Here is a 19868-nt window from a genome sequence, read left to right as displayed (position 1 = left end):
CATCCAATCTAAAGCAATGTCATCTTTTGACAAAGCTCACAAACACGGTGTGAAAGCTTCTCTGGGTGATATAATACATACCATTCCTGCTGTTTGCGCTGTTCTGCAAGCTCATGGAGACGCCGTAGGGCTCTCTCCTGTTTCTTCTCATCTTTTCGAGATCTTGAGGCAACGTTACGAGCAAATTCTCTCTGTTTTAGGTCTTTTAATCTCTGTGATAGCACAAGAGTGGGGGGGGGGGGGGGGGGAGAGAGGAAGAAAAATCACTTCTTAATTACATGTTCTCTTAAATGAAAGCAATGCTGTTTAAAACTCCTATTTAAACCACAATCACCCTCTGATTCCAACTATGTCCCAGATATATAACACAAATTTGAAAACTGAAGACACACAGAACAGAAAACATAGTGGAGGATATTAACGATGAACTTTAGGAGCTAAGGTAGGCAAGAGGGGTTAGTTCTTGCACAGCTGTGGAAAAGAGTAATTGGTTCTGCAATAGAAAACGGAGATGGTATACTTGTGCAGGGATATGGGGATAAAAGTAAAAAAAATCACAAATGGTATCCCAAAAGGGCACATAGGCAAAGCATTTTTTCATACCATTTACAAGTACTGAGTGTTGATTACTTAGTTAATTAATTTTTTTTACATGTTTTGGTGATACAGTTGTTGCTTCACTTTTTTTGTTCTTTTGAAGTATCTGGAAAGAAAAGAGCTTGATAAAAATAGAATTGAGGATGGAAAACCCACTACCCAGTTCATTTCGATTGTGGATCACTTAAGCTCAAAGCGCTCCTACTTTTTCTTCGGTTTACTTTGTCTGAAGATAAATACAGTATGACAAATTTTTTTCAAGGTTTTAAAAAATATTATGGCATGAATTAAGTCAACACGTAATTGTATTAAGGTACCATAAGCAGTGGAATGATGAATTAGCACTGACTGTAATGAATTTTTGCTCTAAATAATTTTGTTTCAGACTTGTGTCGCCTGGCATTTAGCAGCAGCGGTTTCTCACCATTAGTCACTCCTAATGCAGTCCTCCCTATTTCCCATGAGGAAAGCTTAAAATACAACACAACCTACATTAAAGGTGACATCACCAGCAAGTTATGCAAGAGAAACCCCAAAGAATAGACCACAGATGTAGTGAAATGTAACAATGGGAGAATCAACAAGAAATGCTGGCAGTAGGTTATCATACAAAGAGTCTACTGGGAATTTTCTTTTAATAGTTATATTTGAAGATGTAATATTAAATATTATGACAAATGTTTGCAATGATCTATGTTTTCTCTTGATCTGAAGACCAAAAGAATTAAGGACTCAAACTGATCATAATGAAATAAAAGGTCAACATTGAGAATGCAACTTAATTTTCGGTAACTTTTAAAAAATAAATCTAAGAATATTTTAATACTTAAATCTCCTCACAGTATAAAGAAAGGCATTATGCCATACACTTGTGTTGAAAGTTAAAATAGTAATTTCTCATCACTGAAATAGCACTAATCATGGCTTAAATTAATTTAAAAAACCTCAATTTGAGCCATTGTTATTAATCAACACAGGCCTGAAACAATGCATACTGTAAGCATGGATAGCTTAAGGAAGACTGTGAAGAGGATAAATCAAAAATGAAGCTATATACCAAAATAGTTTAAGTCCTGATGGTATTTATAGGATCCATTTAAGATAATTAATACTACAAAATCATTCTGAGATAACCCAAAATTCATCTGACGTCAATATTTTTCCAGGAAGTTTCAATTTGCTTCTTTGCATTCTATTATTCTCAGTAGAGTTCTGCTTAATCTCTTGCAATGAGAGTATTACACCAAAGGCAGTAAAGTGTGGTAAATATTATTTGCTGCTCTATGATAACAATTAGACACACAATTTTACAGATATACCAATGGTTAAGATGGTTGCTTTATCCAGGATGAAAAAAATAATCAAGAGTTCAAACATTCAATTTTAACTATTTTAAATTTTAAAAGTTTTTCTGACTGTGGATTGAGTAAATTAGCTGGCAAACGGAAGCACAAATGACTAACTGATGAAGCCACCGCCATTGCAAGCAGAACCATCAACCTGAAGATGACATCCCAGCTTCAAGCATAAAAAGGAAAAATTATTCTTCCAAGCGTAGCAACACCTACGATCCATATGCACTGCTAACATTTGGAAAGTCGTCTTTTGAAATTGACGTGTATATACTTGTGAAATAATAGTTTTGGGGACCAATTTTTCAGGTCAAATTTGGTGGGTGGACTTTTACACGTAACTACATTTTACTGTGTGAAGTACGTGCGTTGTTTCAGGCACCAGGAGCTCAGATGGCTGGGAATGGGTGTTAAATCTGCGTTCAGGGCGTCAGGCGCTTGGATGGGCAAGCTGCTGAGGTGAGGAACCACAGGCGGAGCTTCAGGAGCTCCAGTGGGCGGGAGGCCGAGGCAAGGACCTGCAGTCAGGGCAGGTGGCCAAGGTGAGGGTTTGCACTTGGGGCATTGGGAGCACTTTTACACGGGCTATACAGAAAATATCCAATATTTGGCCTAAAACAAAGGGGGCTGTCGACTTTTACATGGGATCAACTATTACACAGGACAGATAATAACTTTTATATCAGAGGTATCATGGAAAAAGCAGTAAATGACAAGTTCACAAACTTCAATATCTGTGCTAGCAAAAGGGAAGAACTCTCAAGCCATTTGGACAAGGAAACTCAGTGATGTAATTAGGATTGAAAGATTTGTTTTCAATACATCTATTAAATATATATCATTGTAAAAAATATATAAAACACTGTTAAAAAAAAATTAGAAGTGGAAAGCATTCAAATGGGAACCAATTTCCCCCAAACAATATGTTTTTTAAAAACTAATAATTATACAGCGCCAAGTATCAACTACAGTTATAATTTGAAGATTGGAAAAAGCCACTTATAAGGAGAAAATATTTTGGCACTTGTGAAAATTAAGAGTTTAAGAATGAAGTTTTCATTGCCTGTTATTTAGTTCCAGTGAAAATTAAATACCTGTATTTGCAAAGATGAAAGTTGTTATGGTGGACACCTTTTCCAAGAACTATATTCTAACTGAAACAGAGGGAATCCCAATGAAGAAATATGGCTTGCAGTGATGAGTACCTGCTTCAGGGTGTATAGGTTGATTGGCTGAGGCAGCCTGTAGGTAAAGGGAAGTCAGGCAAGCTGGAAGCTTTTGAAAATGAGATAGCAATGTCCCTTACTGTTAGAATGAAGGGCAAGGCTGGAAGGATTCCAGAATCTTGGATCTGGTTAGGCGAAAAGAGGTGGCATACATCAAATATAAGATGATGGGATCCAGCAAATCCCTTCAATTGTACAAGATATCAAAATAAGAGGGAAATCAGGAGTGCCAAAATAAGGCACAAGATGGAATTCCCCTGCACTTTGAACAAGTATACTGAGAACAAATGGATAACTAGGGAGAGAATAAATTTTCTTAATGATCAATGTGTGGAGTGACAGGACATGGGCAAGCTCTTAAAATAACATTTCTCATCTGTATTTACCACAGGGAAGATCATGGGAACTAAATAATTCAGGGAATTGAAAGTGGTTCTTGGAAAATAACCACATTACATAAGAGGAGCACATGAAGGTGGATGAATTCTATCCTTGGACAATATGGGAAGCTAGTGAAGAAACAGCAGAGATATCTGCATCATGGGTGAGATACTGGAAGACTGGAGGGTAGCTATGACTGTAGATTTAGCACATGCTTTCATCAGTCAGAGCACTGAGTACAGGAGTTGCAATGTCATGTTCCAGCTGTTCCAAGGCATTGGTGAAATAAAAACATAGAAATGCTGGAGGAATTCAGCAGGTCTCACACTATCCAGAGGAGGTAAAGATATAGAACTGATGTTTCAGGCCTAAGCCCTTCATGGTATCTACTACAATCACAGCATCTGCAGACTTTTGTGTTTCAAGACATTGGTGGGATTGCATTTGAAACACCATGTGCAATTCTGGTTGCCCAACAATGGGGAGAACTGCATTCAAGTTGGAAAGAGATAGAAAGGATTCACAAGAATGTAACCAGTACTGGAAAGCTTGAGTTGTAAGGAGAGGCTGTCATGGCTGGAACTTTTTTTAATCTCTGGAGGAGGCTGTGGCGTTGTTTTATAGGGGTGTACAAAAATCACGAGGGGCATAAATAAGGTGAATGACCACGAATCTAAACTCAACAGCAGGTTTAATGTGAGAGAGGAAAGATTTGAAAGGGACCTGATGAGCAACTTTTTCCAAACAGAGCGTGGTGCATATGTAGAATGAGCTGCCAAGGGAAAGTTGCACATGCCGGTATAATTATAACATTTAAAAGACTTTTGGACACCACATAGGTAGGAAAGGTTTGGATTTAAGGGTCTTATTTTTTTTAACATGTTCTAGAATGAAATGGAATTGTCATAGAAGCTGGTTTTTCTATCAAGGATGAGGAAAACGAAATTGTGAATGCTAATTCCATGTATACAAGCTTGTGAAATTGACTCCTCCCATCTCCCACGACAAAGACAGCAATTAGCACTACTGTGTCACAACTCTAGGGGCCAGTGTTTGATCCTGAAGTCAGGTTCCAACCTCGGTGCAAGGAAATAAGGAAGAGAAGTGGAATGGAACTGACAAGATTATTTTTGAGAACAGACATAAATTCCATTGTCCAAATTGCCTGTGCTGCAGTGTAGGCCAGTCAAGCAAAATGATTAGTTTAAAAAAATTATTCATGATTCAAAGCTGTTTAGCTCATTTTCCCACTCCTTTTCCTTGCAGAAATTGTGCATCATTTTCAACTTTGAAGGCTTTTAGCAATTATCTAACCACAAGCATTTTCTATGAATTCTGAGTGATAGGGTTTCAGAATATGGGTTCTTTGCATAGTACCAACTCACCTGCTTATGAGCATGGTCATAAGAATTGATGTGATTGTCAAACTCATGATGTTTTTGGTACTGTTTATCACACAATTCACAGTAAAAATTCGCTCTCAAGTCTTCTAAAGCTTTTGCAATAGCCTTTTCTTTCTCAGCATAGTCCTAAGAATGAGAGAAAGATGGGAAAGCATTAACATGACGGACTGAGAGTTTTGAAGTCAATCAATTATACTTGATCAGGAATTATTCGTGTATAGCTAATGATGTTTAATACATTACAAAGATGACGTCGGGTGCATAAATTGTTTTTATGATTCAGCACTTAATTTAGAAGCAATTTTCGTCGACTGGGAAGATGTCTCTGCTTGTGTTCTACATTCTCAAACAACTATGAGAATAAGATGACCATTGGGAAAAGAAAAAAGCAATACATCACAAGTATTTTTATCTATCCAAAATCCAGGAGTCAGTGTTAAGTTCCCTCAGGTCGAGTTTACCACATCTGAGAGCAACACAAGGATTCTTTACTCAGCCATACAAGAGTAGTGTAACACTCATAAAACAAGAAAGTAATTTTTCCGTTTCCCAGCAATCCATACAAATTCAATATTGTCTACCAATACAGGCTCCAGCTGCCACAAAGTTGATGGGAATGTTCAAGTTAAAATTTATTATCATCTGATTGTACATATACAACCCGACAAAACTGTCTCCAGACCATGGTGCACACATAAAAGCACACAAAACAGAGTATATAATGATAACATAATCAAAATAAATATATATATTTTGGATGATTTACATGGTTACAAGATACTGTTCATCAGTCTCACAGCCTGCAGAAAGAAGTTATTCCAAAGCCTGGCAGTCCTGATTTTGATGCTCCTGTCCCACCTTCTTGATGGTAGTGGGTTAAAGATACTGTGTAAAAAGTCTTCTATAATTCTTTGATCCCTATTTAGACAGCGTTCCCAGTAAATGTGTCAATAGAGGAAAGGTATACCCAGTAACCCACTCAGCTGTTTTAATGATTTAAAAACATAACACAAAATCCTGTCAGCTGGCACATGAAAGTGGGTGCATGTCATTTGAGCTAATTTAAGACAAAATTATCAATCTAATATGTCACTATTAATGCACATTAGTTGTTGAAAACAGAAATTCTTGATACAGTAAATTCTCTAACTCAGATTTAAAACTTCAAGTTTTTTGTCATCTGCTTGTACAAGTACAACTTGACAAAACCGCATTCTCTGGACCTTAATGCAAAACATGCAGACACACAACTATTCTTAACACACATACAGACAAATAATACATATGCAGAACAAGTATTTTATCCATAAAAATAAAGGTTTTTTTTACAAATGAGAGTCTTAGAGGGTTAGTGTGAGCGGTTCCTTTGGTCATTCAGCATTCTCACTGCCTGTGGGAAGAAGCTGTTCCTCAGCCTGGTGGTAATGGCTCTCATACTCCTGCATCTCTTCCCTGATGGAAGTAGCTGAAAGATGGTGTATGCAGGGTTCAATGGGTCCTCAATGATTTTGCACACCTTCTTCAGACAACGATCCTGGTAGATCATGTCGATGGTGGGGAGGGGGAAGGGAGATACCATTGATTCTCTCTGCCACTCATATGGTCCTGTGGATTGACCACTGATCCATTTCTCTGCAGCAACCGTACCACACTGTGTTGCAGCCAGCCAGGATTCTTGATAGAGCTCCTATAGAAGGTTAGCATAATGGTGGCCGGTAGCCATGCCTACTTCAGTCTTCTCAGGAAAGTGCAGTTGATGTTGCGCCTTCCTGACAATTAAGGAGATGTTGAGCATTCACGATAAGTCACTAGTTAAGTGAACTCCAAGGAACTTGGTGCTCTCCACTCTAGAGTTGTTGATATGTACTGGAGGGTGGTCGTTTCTGGTCCTCCTGAAGTACACAATGATCTCATTCGTCTTGTCCACATGAGACTCAGATTATTACTCTCGTGCCATTTCACAAGATTTTCCACCTCTTTTTTTGCAGCACGATTCATCGTTGTTGCTGATGAGGTCAACTACTGTTGGGTCATCTGCAAACTTGATGACACTATTCCAGCTGGATCTGGCGATGCAGTCATGGGATAGCAGCGTGAACAGGAGCAGGCTGAGTACACAGCCCTGAGGCGCGTGAGTGCTCAGCGTAACTGTGCTTGATATTCTGCTCCCGACCCAGTCAGACTGTGGTCTTTAGTCCAAGATCCAATAGTAGAGAGGAGTGTTGATTCCCAGCCAGGACAACTTCCCACCAGCCTCTGGGAAAGATCGTATTAAACGCCGAGGTGAAGTCGATGAACAGCTGCCTGGCGTATTTATACATTTATTTCGATCACACTTTAAACTGATTTCCAGAGAATACTTGGAAATCATTTTATTTTCTTTGAAAAATTAGAAGAAAATTAAAATTTTGTAGAATGGAACTGACAATGCTGTTATTCAAGCTATAGAGATAAAGTTAAGCAAGGCCATAAAAGTGTGCAAAAATCTAACTATCCAATGCTATATTAAGTTTGAGGATCTATTTTAGTTTATTTACAACTCTAAAATTAATTTTATCCAGAAAAAGTTCTGTACATTATTTGGAAACCCAGTCTAACATGAATTCTTCTTTACATGGGTGCCAAGCTCTGTTATTTCAATAAAAATTGCAGATCTGCTTAATTATTCAACTGTTGATTCAAAGCAGTTTTAATGTAAATGAATAGATTTCTGGCAAGAACTATACTTCCATTGTTATGACACACAAAAACTTGAAGTACAATAAAAATAAGCTTCTCTTGACACAAGACAAACTTGAACCTGTGAAGAGATTAATTGAATTGAGAAGCAGGTATATGTTATGTCACATAGAGGGCAGAAAATAATCTGCTTGCTGAAACAAACACTTGGGTCAATTAAAATACTTCAAGCAAAATAATTGCTTTTGAAAAAGTGTTCTAATTAAATTATCTACTGAATTGATACAGAGTTTTGCCATTTTTATATGCTCAAATGTATATATTTTGCAAATGCAGCGAAATCCTAATGCAAGGATCTTTGTATTTCTGTTTGCTGCACAAGGAAAAGCCAAGTGGATAACTTAATTGAATATTCAGGAATACAATATGATTTTACACACACACACACTCAAACACACACACACAAACACACACACACACACAAACACACACTCAAACACTCAAACACACACACACACTCAAACACACACTCAAACACACACACACAAACACACACACACACTCAAACACACACACACAAACACACTCACAAAACCATTGTCAGAATGAAACACAACGTTGTTGTTTGACCGAGAAGTTGTGAACTATGATTTGTACCTAGTGCATTAGGCACGAGGTGAAACAGCTGCCTCAAATTGTGCAGCAGGTTCAGTTTTAAAAAAGACCTTTCTATAATATCTACGGCAATGACTGCACGTTTAATTGATTAAAACCAGAGTTCCCACTTGGAAAGATTATGAATCATACGTGGTTAATCCAAAGTTAACAGTAGTTTATCAGTGCAAAAAAATTAATTCCTTTGGTTTAAAGTTCAAGTTTAATATCATCTGCGTATCAAGAGTTTTTCCGGACCATGGTCCACACACATACAGACACAAGACATAATGCTCACATATATACATAAAGATATTTATTCCGTTACAGGAATACTGTTTATCAATCTCACAGCCTGCAGTCCTGATTGTAATACCTCCACCTTGATGGAAATCAGTCAGATACTGTGTGCGAGATGAAAAGGGTCTGAATAATTCTTTGAGCTCTATTTAAGCAACTGTCCTGGTAAAGATCATCCATAAAGGAAAGGGAGATCCCAATGATTTTCTTGGATTGTTTTGATGATACTCTGCCTTGACACCTAGCCGATGCTTCGTAGCTACCATACCATGCAGTGATGCAGCCAAACAGCACACTCAATTGTGTTCCTGTAATAGGTTGTGACAACAGGGACGAGTAGCCTTGTCCTCCTCAACCTCCTTCAGAGCTCCTTCCTGACTAATCAGGTGGTGTTGTGGGAGCAGGATAGGGCATCCTTTCACTAAGGAACTTTGTGTTCTTCACTCTTTCCAATAGGAAACCTGGAGAATGGTCAACCTTCATCCTCCTGAAGTCTAAAATCATCTCCTTTCTTATCCACATTCAGACTCAGTTGTTTTCACATTGTTTTACAAGTCACTCCTCTCTGCCAGATGACTCATCACTGTTGCCGACGAAGCCAACTACTGTTATATCATCGGCGAACTTGATTCTGGCAATGCAGTCTTCAGTCTGCAACATGGACAGTAGAGGGGGTTGAACAAACAGTTTTGAGGTACATCAGTGTGCTCTGTGTAATGGGACTTGAGGTTTTGTTACCAACCCAGATGTCTGAGGTCTCTTAGTCAACAAGTCCAGAATCCAGTTGCAGAGGGATGTTAAGTCCCAACGAGGACAGCAGTCTCTGAGATATGATTATCTTGGACGCCAAGCTGAAGTCAATGAACAACATCTTGGTGTTTGAGGCGTTGATCTTTCAGTGGGTCAGTACTGAGTGAGGTTCAAGGCTACAGCATCATCTGTGGAATGAACTCCCAGACGAAGCTACAGCAGTGTGTAAATTAATGGCAAATGGTCAAAATTCGAGGCTGGAATTTTTAAGCATTAATTGGGGGTAATTGGAAATTTGCTTACATTTACAAGTGCCGGTTCCGCAAACTATTCATGGACATAGTTTTGAATAAAAGTAAAGGCATTGAAACAAGGTTTGAAAAAGACTGCTAAAACTTGAAATTTAAAAAAAAACGTCAAAACTGATTTTATTTAGAATCAAGTGAAACCAGGAAGATTAGATAAACTTCTTGGAAGTTCAAATGCCACAAAAATATCGATACCTATGTCTCTGCTCTTTTGATCAGCAATCTTCCTTCTTTTAATTCATCTTGAGAAAACAAGTTGATTGTTATTTAAATTCAAATAATCCTAGTGATGAGTTCTGCTTCAACACCCTTTGACATAATGTTCCCACTGCTACACAATACATAGGCATTGTGTACTATGTCTCAAATCGAAGCAATTTCTATGCAAATTGAATGAACTAGTAACTGATAGCATATTATTCTGCATTTTTAACAGAAAGGATAAATAAATGTTTTAACTGCCTGTACGTCAGTGCGTTCCTGTCTCTTGACACCATTAATGGACATTGCCTTCAGAGAATGCATAAAGTTCTAAAATCTCTCTCTCAAATGCAAACTACTTAAAAAGCAACATGTGCATAAAGCATTGATTCATCCATTCACTGGCACTTCCCAGAGGCAATGAGTCATCAACTGTTAAAGGCAAACTTTAATTGAAAATATTTTAGTTTCTGAAGGAGTTTAAAAACAAAGTAGCAATAACTATTTAGCTCAAATACTTGTTTAAGATCAATTATATAATTGCATACAATTATATATTTGAACCTGCAATTATATATTTTACCCCGAAAACAATAGGTGAAATGACAAGGCAACTTTATTGATCTTGGTGCTCATTTTTATATACTGCCTCAAGACTGTAAACTGAAAATTAATGTAGCTAATAAACATTATCTGTTGATAAATCTCAATAAACATTGTCTATTACAGCTCTAAGAGTAAGCGATTGTATATAATACATTAACAGATCTTCTTGTCAAACCAGCGATGACTGTTGTTTTTTGATTTAAAAGGATATTTGAACTCCTGCATGATTCAAACCCACCCACCCACCATGCACAGTTTTAGTGTGAGTTATTTCTCTGAAGAATCATTTAATAAGTAAATTGATGAATGCTTTACAAACATTTTCCTGACAAGAGGGTAGCCATGAACAAGTAGACTCAGATTTCAGATTTATTGTCAGAGTACATTACATACAACCCTGAGATTTCTTTTACCTGCAGGCTTGGCATAATTACCACTAATTGGCAGTGCAAAAAATAAACTGCACACAGCATAAAACATGTAAACAAATAAAAGAACAGATAATGAATGTAAACAAACTGACTGTGCAATACGGAGAAAACAAAAGATCACTAATGTGCACAAGAGTCCTTAAAGGAATCTCGTTGAGGAGTATAATGGTGGTGGGATAACAGCTGTTCCTGAACCTGGTGGTGTGAGTCTTGTGGTACCCATACCTCTTTCCTGATGGCAGCAGCGAGAACGAGTATGTGCTGCTTGGTGTGGGTCTTTGATGATTGCTGCTGCCCTCCGACAACAGTGTTCCCTGTAGATATACTCAATAGTGAGGAGAGTTTTACCTGGGATGTCACTACCTTTTGGAGGGCTTTATCCTCAGGGGTATTGGTGTACCCATTCCAGACCATGATGCAGCTGGTCAGCACACTTTACACCATACCTCTGAAGAAATTTGCCAGGATTTCTGGTGTCATACCAAACCTCCACAAACTCCTGAGGAAGTAGAGGTGCTGACCTGCTTTCTTCACAATGCCATTGGTGTGCTGAGTCCAGGAAAGATCCTCCAAAATGATTGTGGAAATCAAGAGAACATGATTCAGTCCTCATTGAGGGCTCAGCAGAGGAGAGGGTCAAAAACGTTAAATTCTTGGGTGTCAACATCTCCGAGGGTCTGTCCAAGAAACTCCACATTGAAGCAATCACAAAGAAGGTTCGGCAGCGGCTATACTTTGTGAGGAGTTCGAGTACGTCATCCAAGACTCTCAAAAACTTTGTCATGGAGAACATTCTGGCTGGTTGCATCACTGTGGTATGGAGGTGCCAAGGGTCAGGAAAGGAAGAGTCTCTAGAGGATTGTTAACTCTGCTTACAACATCACGGGCGTCAGTCTTCACTCCATTGAGGACAACTACAAGAGGTGGTGTCTTAAGAAAGCAGCCTCTATCCTCAAGAACCCCAACCACCCAGGCCATGCCCTCTTCACACTGCTACCACTGGGAGAAAGGTACAAGAGCCTGAAGATGAGCACTCAGCGGCACAAGGACGGCTTCTTTCCCTGAATGAATAATGAACCACAGACACGGCATTACTTTGATTTTATCTTCCACTATTTTTTTAATTTACTTTGTAAGGTGATTGATATGTTTCCATTTTTGATGCTGCTGTAAAACAACAAATTTTGTGACTTACTCATAGTCATAAATTCTGATTCTAAATGGTAAGAATGAAATGCTTGACAAAATGATCTATAAATTGATGCATGACTTTAGATGCAGAATCTTATAGAACGTGGAAAATGGTCTGGTTCAACCCACCCATAATCAAACACAATAACCATTCACAAGAGAGCAAAGCATTTATAGCAGTTCAGGCAAATGAACAACAATTACTGACGTATGAATAAATGATTGTGGAAAAATGCATTGTGGGAAATGGGCAATTAGCTTCAAAAGATTTTCTTTACAGCTACAGCAGGCTGAAGAAATTCTGATGGTCCTAATGAAATGATCCGTCTGCGCAAAGAGTAAAATTATAGTGGATAGATCGTTCTCATTTGAGGAGTAGAAGAATGTATCGATGATGTAGAGTCAATCAACTGATTTCACCCCCACCCTCACTTCACGGACTGAATAATATTGTAAAAGCAAAACTAGAAATGATACCATGAGAATTCATTTGGTGAAAGTAACACCATCTCCATGCCATTTAGTTCCAAGGGAACAGTGATGTTGATAGGAATATCTTAATTACAATCCATTTGTAATTCCTCAATATTGAACCTAAGCATAGACATGGCTGTTGCTAAATTGCCATACGTGTTTTGTGCAAAATCCTGATACATTTAAAATTAGGTCAAAAGCTCGAGGATATTTTGTTTTAATCTGCTCTTTAAGACCCAAACCATTAAGAATATTTTAATCATAAGGTACAACTCCACTAAAGATCTGGACATTATTTTCTATAAAGTGTGGCAGGCGATTTACCAAGAGACCAGAAATATGGTACGATGGCACAGTTCGTGTAGTGGTTAGCACAATGCTGTTACCGCGCCAGTGATCGGGACCTGAGTTCAAATCCCACGCTGTAAGGAATTTGTACGTTCTCCCCGTATCTGTGCGGGATTTTCCCCGGGGGCCCTGGTTTCCTCCCACCGTTCAAAATGCACCAGGATTGTATGTTAAATGGATGTATTTGGGTAGCACAGGCTCGTGATCCAAGAGGGCCTTTTACTGTGCCATGCATCTAAATTTAAATCAACCAAATTCATGTCTATTAATGACACTTTCACAGTTTGGACTTGGTTTTAGGAATGCATCAAATTTTTAAACTTCTTAAAATATGTATTTTAGAGGTAACACTGATCTCAATAGCAATGTTTAAAGATGTGATGAATATTTTTAATGTCCATTGGTAAAATAAGCAAAGCATATGTTTCTGTATTCAGCACAAGACACTGAGCTATAACATATACAAATCATAATTCTAACAATGTGTTTTTATAGTCAAATTATGATTTATTTTGTTTTTGGATGTTGAGAAAACTGGACAAAGTTGTCCTATACATTTTTTTTTGAAAAAGACATCTCTTATGTCCAATTTTCACAAAAATGTGATTTCCTATTATTGATTTTCCAACCAAAATTAGTGTAAACATATTAACAAATTATTATCAATTTGATGAGAATTTGTTTTAAAAAAAAATCAGTTCTATCCTGTGCACATAAATTTCCAGATGAAAAAAATTGTTTAGAAGCAATATCACACAAGATCTGGTGGTAGCCAAGCAATGTAGAATTCCTGACAATTAAAGCAAAAGGTAAAGCTGTTCATTTAACATTAAACATTTCTATTCAAAAATATTATCATAAGTGAGTAATAAGGTGCACAAATGTATCAAAGAATCACCACAAGATATTTAACTCTTCCTAACACTATTTCTGAGCTCAATGCTAAGTCTCCCATGAACAACGTGTTATGTTTGGGGGGAATGAGATACGGCTGATAGATGAACAGGGTAGGCTTGCAACTGTCTCTCAAGTATTCCCATGGCTGAAAATCACAATTGCATCCCCACTATCCAATTGAAAGACTGATCTGATTTCATTTGTTCATAATCAAAAAAAAGTTTCTTTTGGGATTTTGGGCGTCGTCGTGGTTCACCTGGTGTTCACTGCAAGATTTATTTATTATCTTTTTTCTCACTATGAAGGTGAGAATAGAGCAAGGCTCTTTCCTCTATCGTGTGCAATCCAAACTGCAGTGGGATTCTGCAGTACGTCGTTTGTGACACACTGCAGTGATACAAGTTTGCTGAACATTGCAGGGCCATAAACTGCACATTACAAATCAACAGTGAGGGAGAGGCTATTGGACAGTGCAAAAGATCAGATTGAAAAATGTAATTGGAAAACAATTTGATATTTATATTTTGCTCTACTTAGAAACAAAATAACTGACTTTATTTTTAAATACAGTAGCAGTTCTGCGATTTTCATAATCTCTGCCTTGCTTTTTTTTATTAATGCATGTTCACATTTTTCTCACCCATGTGTTAAGTAAAATTAAACAGGCAAGTTACTAAAATATTAAGAGATAAAAAAATATCTAATTGAAAATAAACCCTGAATCATTATTGCAGCTTAATCCCAAGAATGCACTAAGCCAGCAAAAGCCCTCAATTTAAATTCCATAATGTATAACCTACACCATTTATTAAAATACTTCTTCCTGATACAATTATACAAATATACTTCTATACATCAATGTTAAGCAAAAGGCACCAATACCAGTTAAAAATAGATACTGCCAAATAAAGTACTCTTGTATCATTTTGAAATATACTGCATACTTAATACTAAATTGGAACTCAAAACGTAGTTATCCAACAATTTATTGCCAAGGTACACTGATAATCTCAGTGCCTTAATTTTGTTGTGCATACTTTCTGACACCCTGGTAAATAAACCCTGCCTTCTTGCATCAAAGTTGTTTCATAATTTTTTTTTATATTTCATGGTTCCAACAGAATAGGGTAATGCAATTAAGTGAAAATAAAAACACCTCAATTAGGAAGTTGCATTTCTCCAACAAAAGACAAAATATTTTAAAGATCATAAATTCTAGACTGCTACAACAGTTGCAATAAGATTTCAGATTTATTGTCAGAGTTCTTCTTTTTCTTTGGCTTGGCTTCGCGGACGAAGATTTATGCAGGGGTAATGTCCACGTCAGCTGCAGGCTCGTTTGTGGCTGACAGAGTACATACAGAGTACATACATGACATCACACATAACCCTGACTTTTTTCCTGTGGGCAAGACAGAATTACAATTGTACAACAACAAAAAAAGAACTGGAAGCAGACAACAAATGTAAACGAACTGACTGCATAATACAGAGAGAATTTTTTAAAAAGTCAATAAAGTGCACAAGTAAGATTCTTTAAATAATCCCTGATTGAGTTTGTCGTTGAGGAGTCTGATGGTGAGGGGGAAGCAGTTGTTCCTGAACCTGGTGGTATGAATCTTGTAACAGAGCATATCCTGGGTGGTGTTGATCCTTGATGATTTCTGCTGCTCTCCGACAGCAGCGTTCCCTGTAGATGTTCTCAATAATGGGGAGGGCTTTGCCTATGATTTCCTGGGCTGTGTCACTATCTTCTGGAGGGCTTTACACTCAGGGGTAATGGTGTCCCCGTACCAGACGGTGATGCAGCCAGTCAGCATACTTTCCACCAGACATCTGTAGAAATTTGCAAGGGTTTCCGATGTCATACCAAACCTCCGCAAACTCCTGAGGAAATAGTTACTGATGTGCTTTCTTCACGGTGTCACTAATATTATGGGTCCAGGGAAGAACTTATTTTCTCACCCTCTCCACCTCTGATCCCCCAAGATCACATAACCTTTGGTTTTCCCTTCATGAAGTCAACAATCAGCTCCCTAGTTTTGGTGACATTGAGTGGTTGTTGTTGGCACACCATTCAGCCAAGTTTTCAATTTCCATCCTGGATACTGACTCATCACCTTTCTTTAAGCAACCCACCATCGAGGTACAGTCGACAAATTTGTAGATGGTGTTATTAACATGCTGTGCCACACGTTTGAAAATGAACAGGAGAATAGGAAGAGAAATTAATGGTTAGTAGCCTCGCCCCTCAACCACCTTCGACCAACTCAGGAATACCTAAATACACCAAAGACTACAGACAAGGGTGGGAAGAGGGTTAGAAAAGATGGCAAATGTATTGTACCAAGTGACAACCTGTTCCATTATTATAGGAGTGGTCTACAGTAAGTGAGAATGCCAATTACAACAGCAGGAATAGAGATGTTGAACATGGAGGGGTACTATTTAAATACTCTCATAGATTACCCACAGTTACATTAAATATTACAGAAAACTGACGGGAATAATATTGGTTTGGGTGGGATACTTAAAGATCGACTAAATGAGGTTAGGTTGGATGGGATAATCAGGAATAAGTATGAAACAAGTGGGAAAATAACAACAGGGTAACAATTAATCTGAGTTAAATGAAGAGTAATATATCACAAAGGTAGGAAGCAACCATAGGACGTTTCCTTTACACACTCTTGAGAATCCACACGACAAGGTATAGGAGCTGGAGGGTGTTGGGTGATGAATCCCATTCTGATCTTCAGGATGCAGAAACACAAGACTTCAGGAAGAGAAAACCAGAGGTATATAATTCAATGACCATTGAAGGATCAGAGGTGGAGAGAGTGAGCAAATTTAAGTTCTTGGGAGTTACTATCTCGGAGGATCTTTTCTGGATCCGTCAACAATTCTACTTCCTCAGATGTTTGTGGGGGTTTGGTACGACACCAGAAACCCTGGCAAATTTCTACAGATGTGCGGTGGAAAGTCTGGAATGGGGACACCATAACCCCTGAGTGAAAAGCCCTGCAAAAGGTAATGGACACAGCTCAGAACATCACAGGTAAAACCATTCCCACCATCGACAACATCTGCAGGGAATTCTGCCGACAGAGCAGCAGCAATCATGAAGGATCTACACCATCCAGCACACGCTCTTTTCCCACTCCGGTCTTCAGGAAAATGGTACAGGTGCCACAAGACTCACACCAACAGGTTCAGGAATAGCTGCTACCCCTCCACCATCAGACTCAACAACATACTCAATCAGGGACTCATTTAACGATTCTTGTGCACTTTATTGATTTTTTAAATTCTCTCTGTATTGCACAGTCAGTTTGCTTACATTTATTATATGTTTACAGTTCTTTTTTTATTTGTTTACATAGTTTTTTTATTACTACCAATAAGTGGTAATTCTGCCTCGCTCACAGAAAAAAAAGAATCTCAGGGTTGTACGTGATGCCATGCATGTACTCAGACAATAAATTTGAAATCTGAAATCTGTGTCCAAAATGGTGGTGTCTGTATTTGGCAGTGGCCATAAAGGGTTGCAGACACTTGGGAGCAGTGGACTGGTGAAGGGCGTAAGAAATCGGAAGAACACCCTAGTTGAGAAGAAGCATGGGAGACGATGTTATAGGACGGTGACCACAGCAGTGGACCAGCGACAAGCTGAGCCGCTGAAGAACCTACACAGGCTACTGCGACTTGCAGTCAAGGGACCCGCATGGAGTGCGGGCTGCTGGAGAGTAGCTCAGGAGCTAGGAATTGGAGCCAGGAATCGAGAGGATACTGAGGGAAAGGGCTCCCGAAGGGCCTCAGGAGCTGAAGACTTCCTGATCACGTCAGAGGTTTGGATCAGGAGCTTGGGTTTCCGCTGAATCGAACAGGAGTCCGTGCGGCCGCTGAGGCTGCGGGAGTGGTGGAGGCAAATCCACAGACACTCAGTGACTCTGAAGGGACTTGCTTTTGTTTCCCTCCTATTGCTATTGATGACTCTTTGCCTATGGCAGACAAAAGTTGAAGTATATCATGTATGTACCATTTTAAATGTATTATTACATGACAATAAAAGGAACATTGAATCAAAATGCAATTTGCTTTCCAAAGTGCTTGATTTATCAACATTACATATTTTGATTTCTATGCAGACTTCAAAACCCTTCTTAATATCAATATTTTTCAGTTTTTCACACTTTAAACAGCACTCTGCTTTTTACTCTCTTTCCTATCAGTTATCAGATTCATATTTCTACACATTAGCCTGCCGAACTTCTGTACTGCCATTTAAATTGTTTCTATACCTTTGCAGCCTATTTGTCTTCTCTCAGCTTCCACTTCTACCTCCCTTTATATCATCTCCAAGCCTGGATACATCTTATGAAATCCCTTCATCAATGACATCAAATATAATTATTGAGGCACCAACAATGGTTCTTGTGGTAATCCAATATTCACTGCCATCCAACCAGTAAATGACCCATTCATTCCCATTTTCTGTCAAATAACCAATCTTCAATATATCAGCAAAATATTATGAGAACGTTTTGCCAATAACCTGAAGCACTGACTACAACTGAATAGCTTTGGAACACACAAATATTTAACATCCCTGCTATTCTTTTTTAACTACCTTATAAGTTTCAAGCATCAATATTGTCAAAAAATATGTCAAATATGATTTTGCTTAAATAATTCATTCATTAATTGTCCAATGATACAATTTTCTTGGCATTTTATTGCCACGTCTCCAATAAAATGGGTGAAAAGTTTCACAGGTCACTGAGGAACTACAAAGCATGGGAAACTTATAGAATACATTATGATCAGCTGTCCTCTGGATGATCTTATGTAATCAGTATGGAACTTAAGAGGTTAGCATAAAAAAATTATATCACTCAGTTTCTCTCCTAGAAATGGATAACTACAAGATCCACATCAGGCATAACGGGGTATTAGGTTTAACATGCAGGTTGGAGGAGGCAGAACCAACCTGCTCCTGCGAATGGCACAAGTTCATACCGGAAATCTGAAAAACTAGTGTCTCAATACCCCGCTAAGCACTGCCCTGCAGTACACCTATTTGTAAGGTGCTCCAGTCGAAATACACACAGTTACGTACCCTTTTACACCAGAGATTCTGCTGAGTCTTGATAATGCTGTGTTGAGAATCTCTGCCTTCCCGTAGAACACTCACAATGGGTGGAGAGCCTGTATTTTAGGGCTGTTGATAGACTAGATGGGAGGATAAGCAGTCCAGCCAATATGCAGTCCTGAGGCCACATTTCAGTGTTGTATGGCTGGTAAATAGTAAATTATGGCCATTCCTGGGGATTGGCAACATTTGGTCCATCTATTGACAAAGTTCCTGATTTTATGCTGCCTCTCCATCAGTTCCTGTCAGCTGTGATGGAAAGCCGCTAACTCTCCCTCTTCTGGTTTAGCTACATGGCTCAACCAATGTGGTAATGAATTCAGCTGAAAGTTACCACCATTAAGCTAGCAATTTGGGAAAAGATGTGCACCCAGCAAAGAGGTTGACACAGCAGCTTCCATCATATCTAATAGAAAGTGATGAAAGAGAAGTGGGACCCTGGCAGTTTGACAACATATTGGAGGAAACATTCGATTGGTCCGCATTCATTCCTGAGTGACCGACTGTTTGGCCCAACCCACTCAGCACCAACTTGGATTTGCAAGGAGGCAGAAATTTATTTCATGTTGTCTGAACTGCAGGTATAACAAATTCATCTTCACATGTCTAATGCTACAATGTCATCTTCAGCATTGATTCCATTAGCTCTCAGTTCTGGGAATGTACCATGACTATTAAGCAAGATACCATCGTAGATAAATGTATACTTAGTGGCACAGGGTCAAAGATTGCAGACTGAGAATTTTAAGATCAGTGAACAGGGTCACAATAAAGCAACTAGAGTTTACTTAAATTCTGTTCTTAAAACAAAGTCAATATTAGTGAGATCAGCCATGTGTAATTCATGTTAATCAGGCATTCAAACACTTTCGTCAAAAGAACTATTCAGCTCAGCTTCTGTCCACTCTCAGAGCATTC

At 38.5% G+C, this 19868-nt stretch overlaps 1 protein-coding gene across 12 annotated transcripts in view; it reads right to left on the bottom strand.

The window, feature by feature from the left end:
• Window positions 1-19868, bottom strand: part of gpatch8 (G patch domain containing 8) — an 80565-nt gene that overhangs the window by 13420 nt on the left and 47277 nt on the right. For 10 of the 12 annotated variants that reach the window (XR_011347026.1, XR_011347027.1, XM_069904831.1 and 7 more), the window contains 3 exons: window positions 4942-5085; window positions 653-703; window positions 82-212 (listed from right to left, as the gene is read on the bottom strand). Coding sequence is in view for 10 of the 12 variants with exons in the window: in XM_069904831.1 (XP_069760932.1) it covers window positions 82-212; window positions 653-703; window positions 4942-5085 (326 nt within the window). In the remaining 2 variants the exon portion in view is untranslated. The remainder of the gene's footprint in view (window positions 1-81; window positions 213-652; window positions 704-4941; window positions 5086-19868) is intronic. The other 2 variants (XM_069904833.1, XM_069904841.1) reach the window with 1 other exon arrangement.

Source organism: Narcine bancroftii, chromosome 12 (genome assembly GCF_036971445.1).
Source record: "Narcine bancroftii isolate sNarBan1 chromosome 12, sNarBan1.hap1, whole genome shotgun sequence".
NCBI lineage: Eukaryota > Metazoa > Chordata > Chondrichthyes > Torpediniformes > Narcinidae > Narcine > Narcine bancroftii.
The sequence above is the reverse complement of the archived record's forward strand: the minus strand, read 5'-3'. Positions and strand labels throughout refer to the sequence as shown.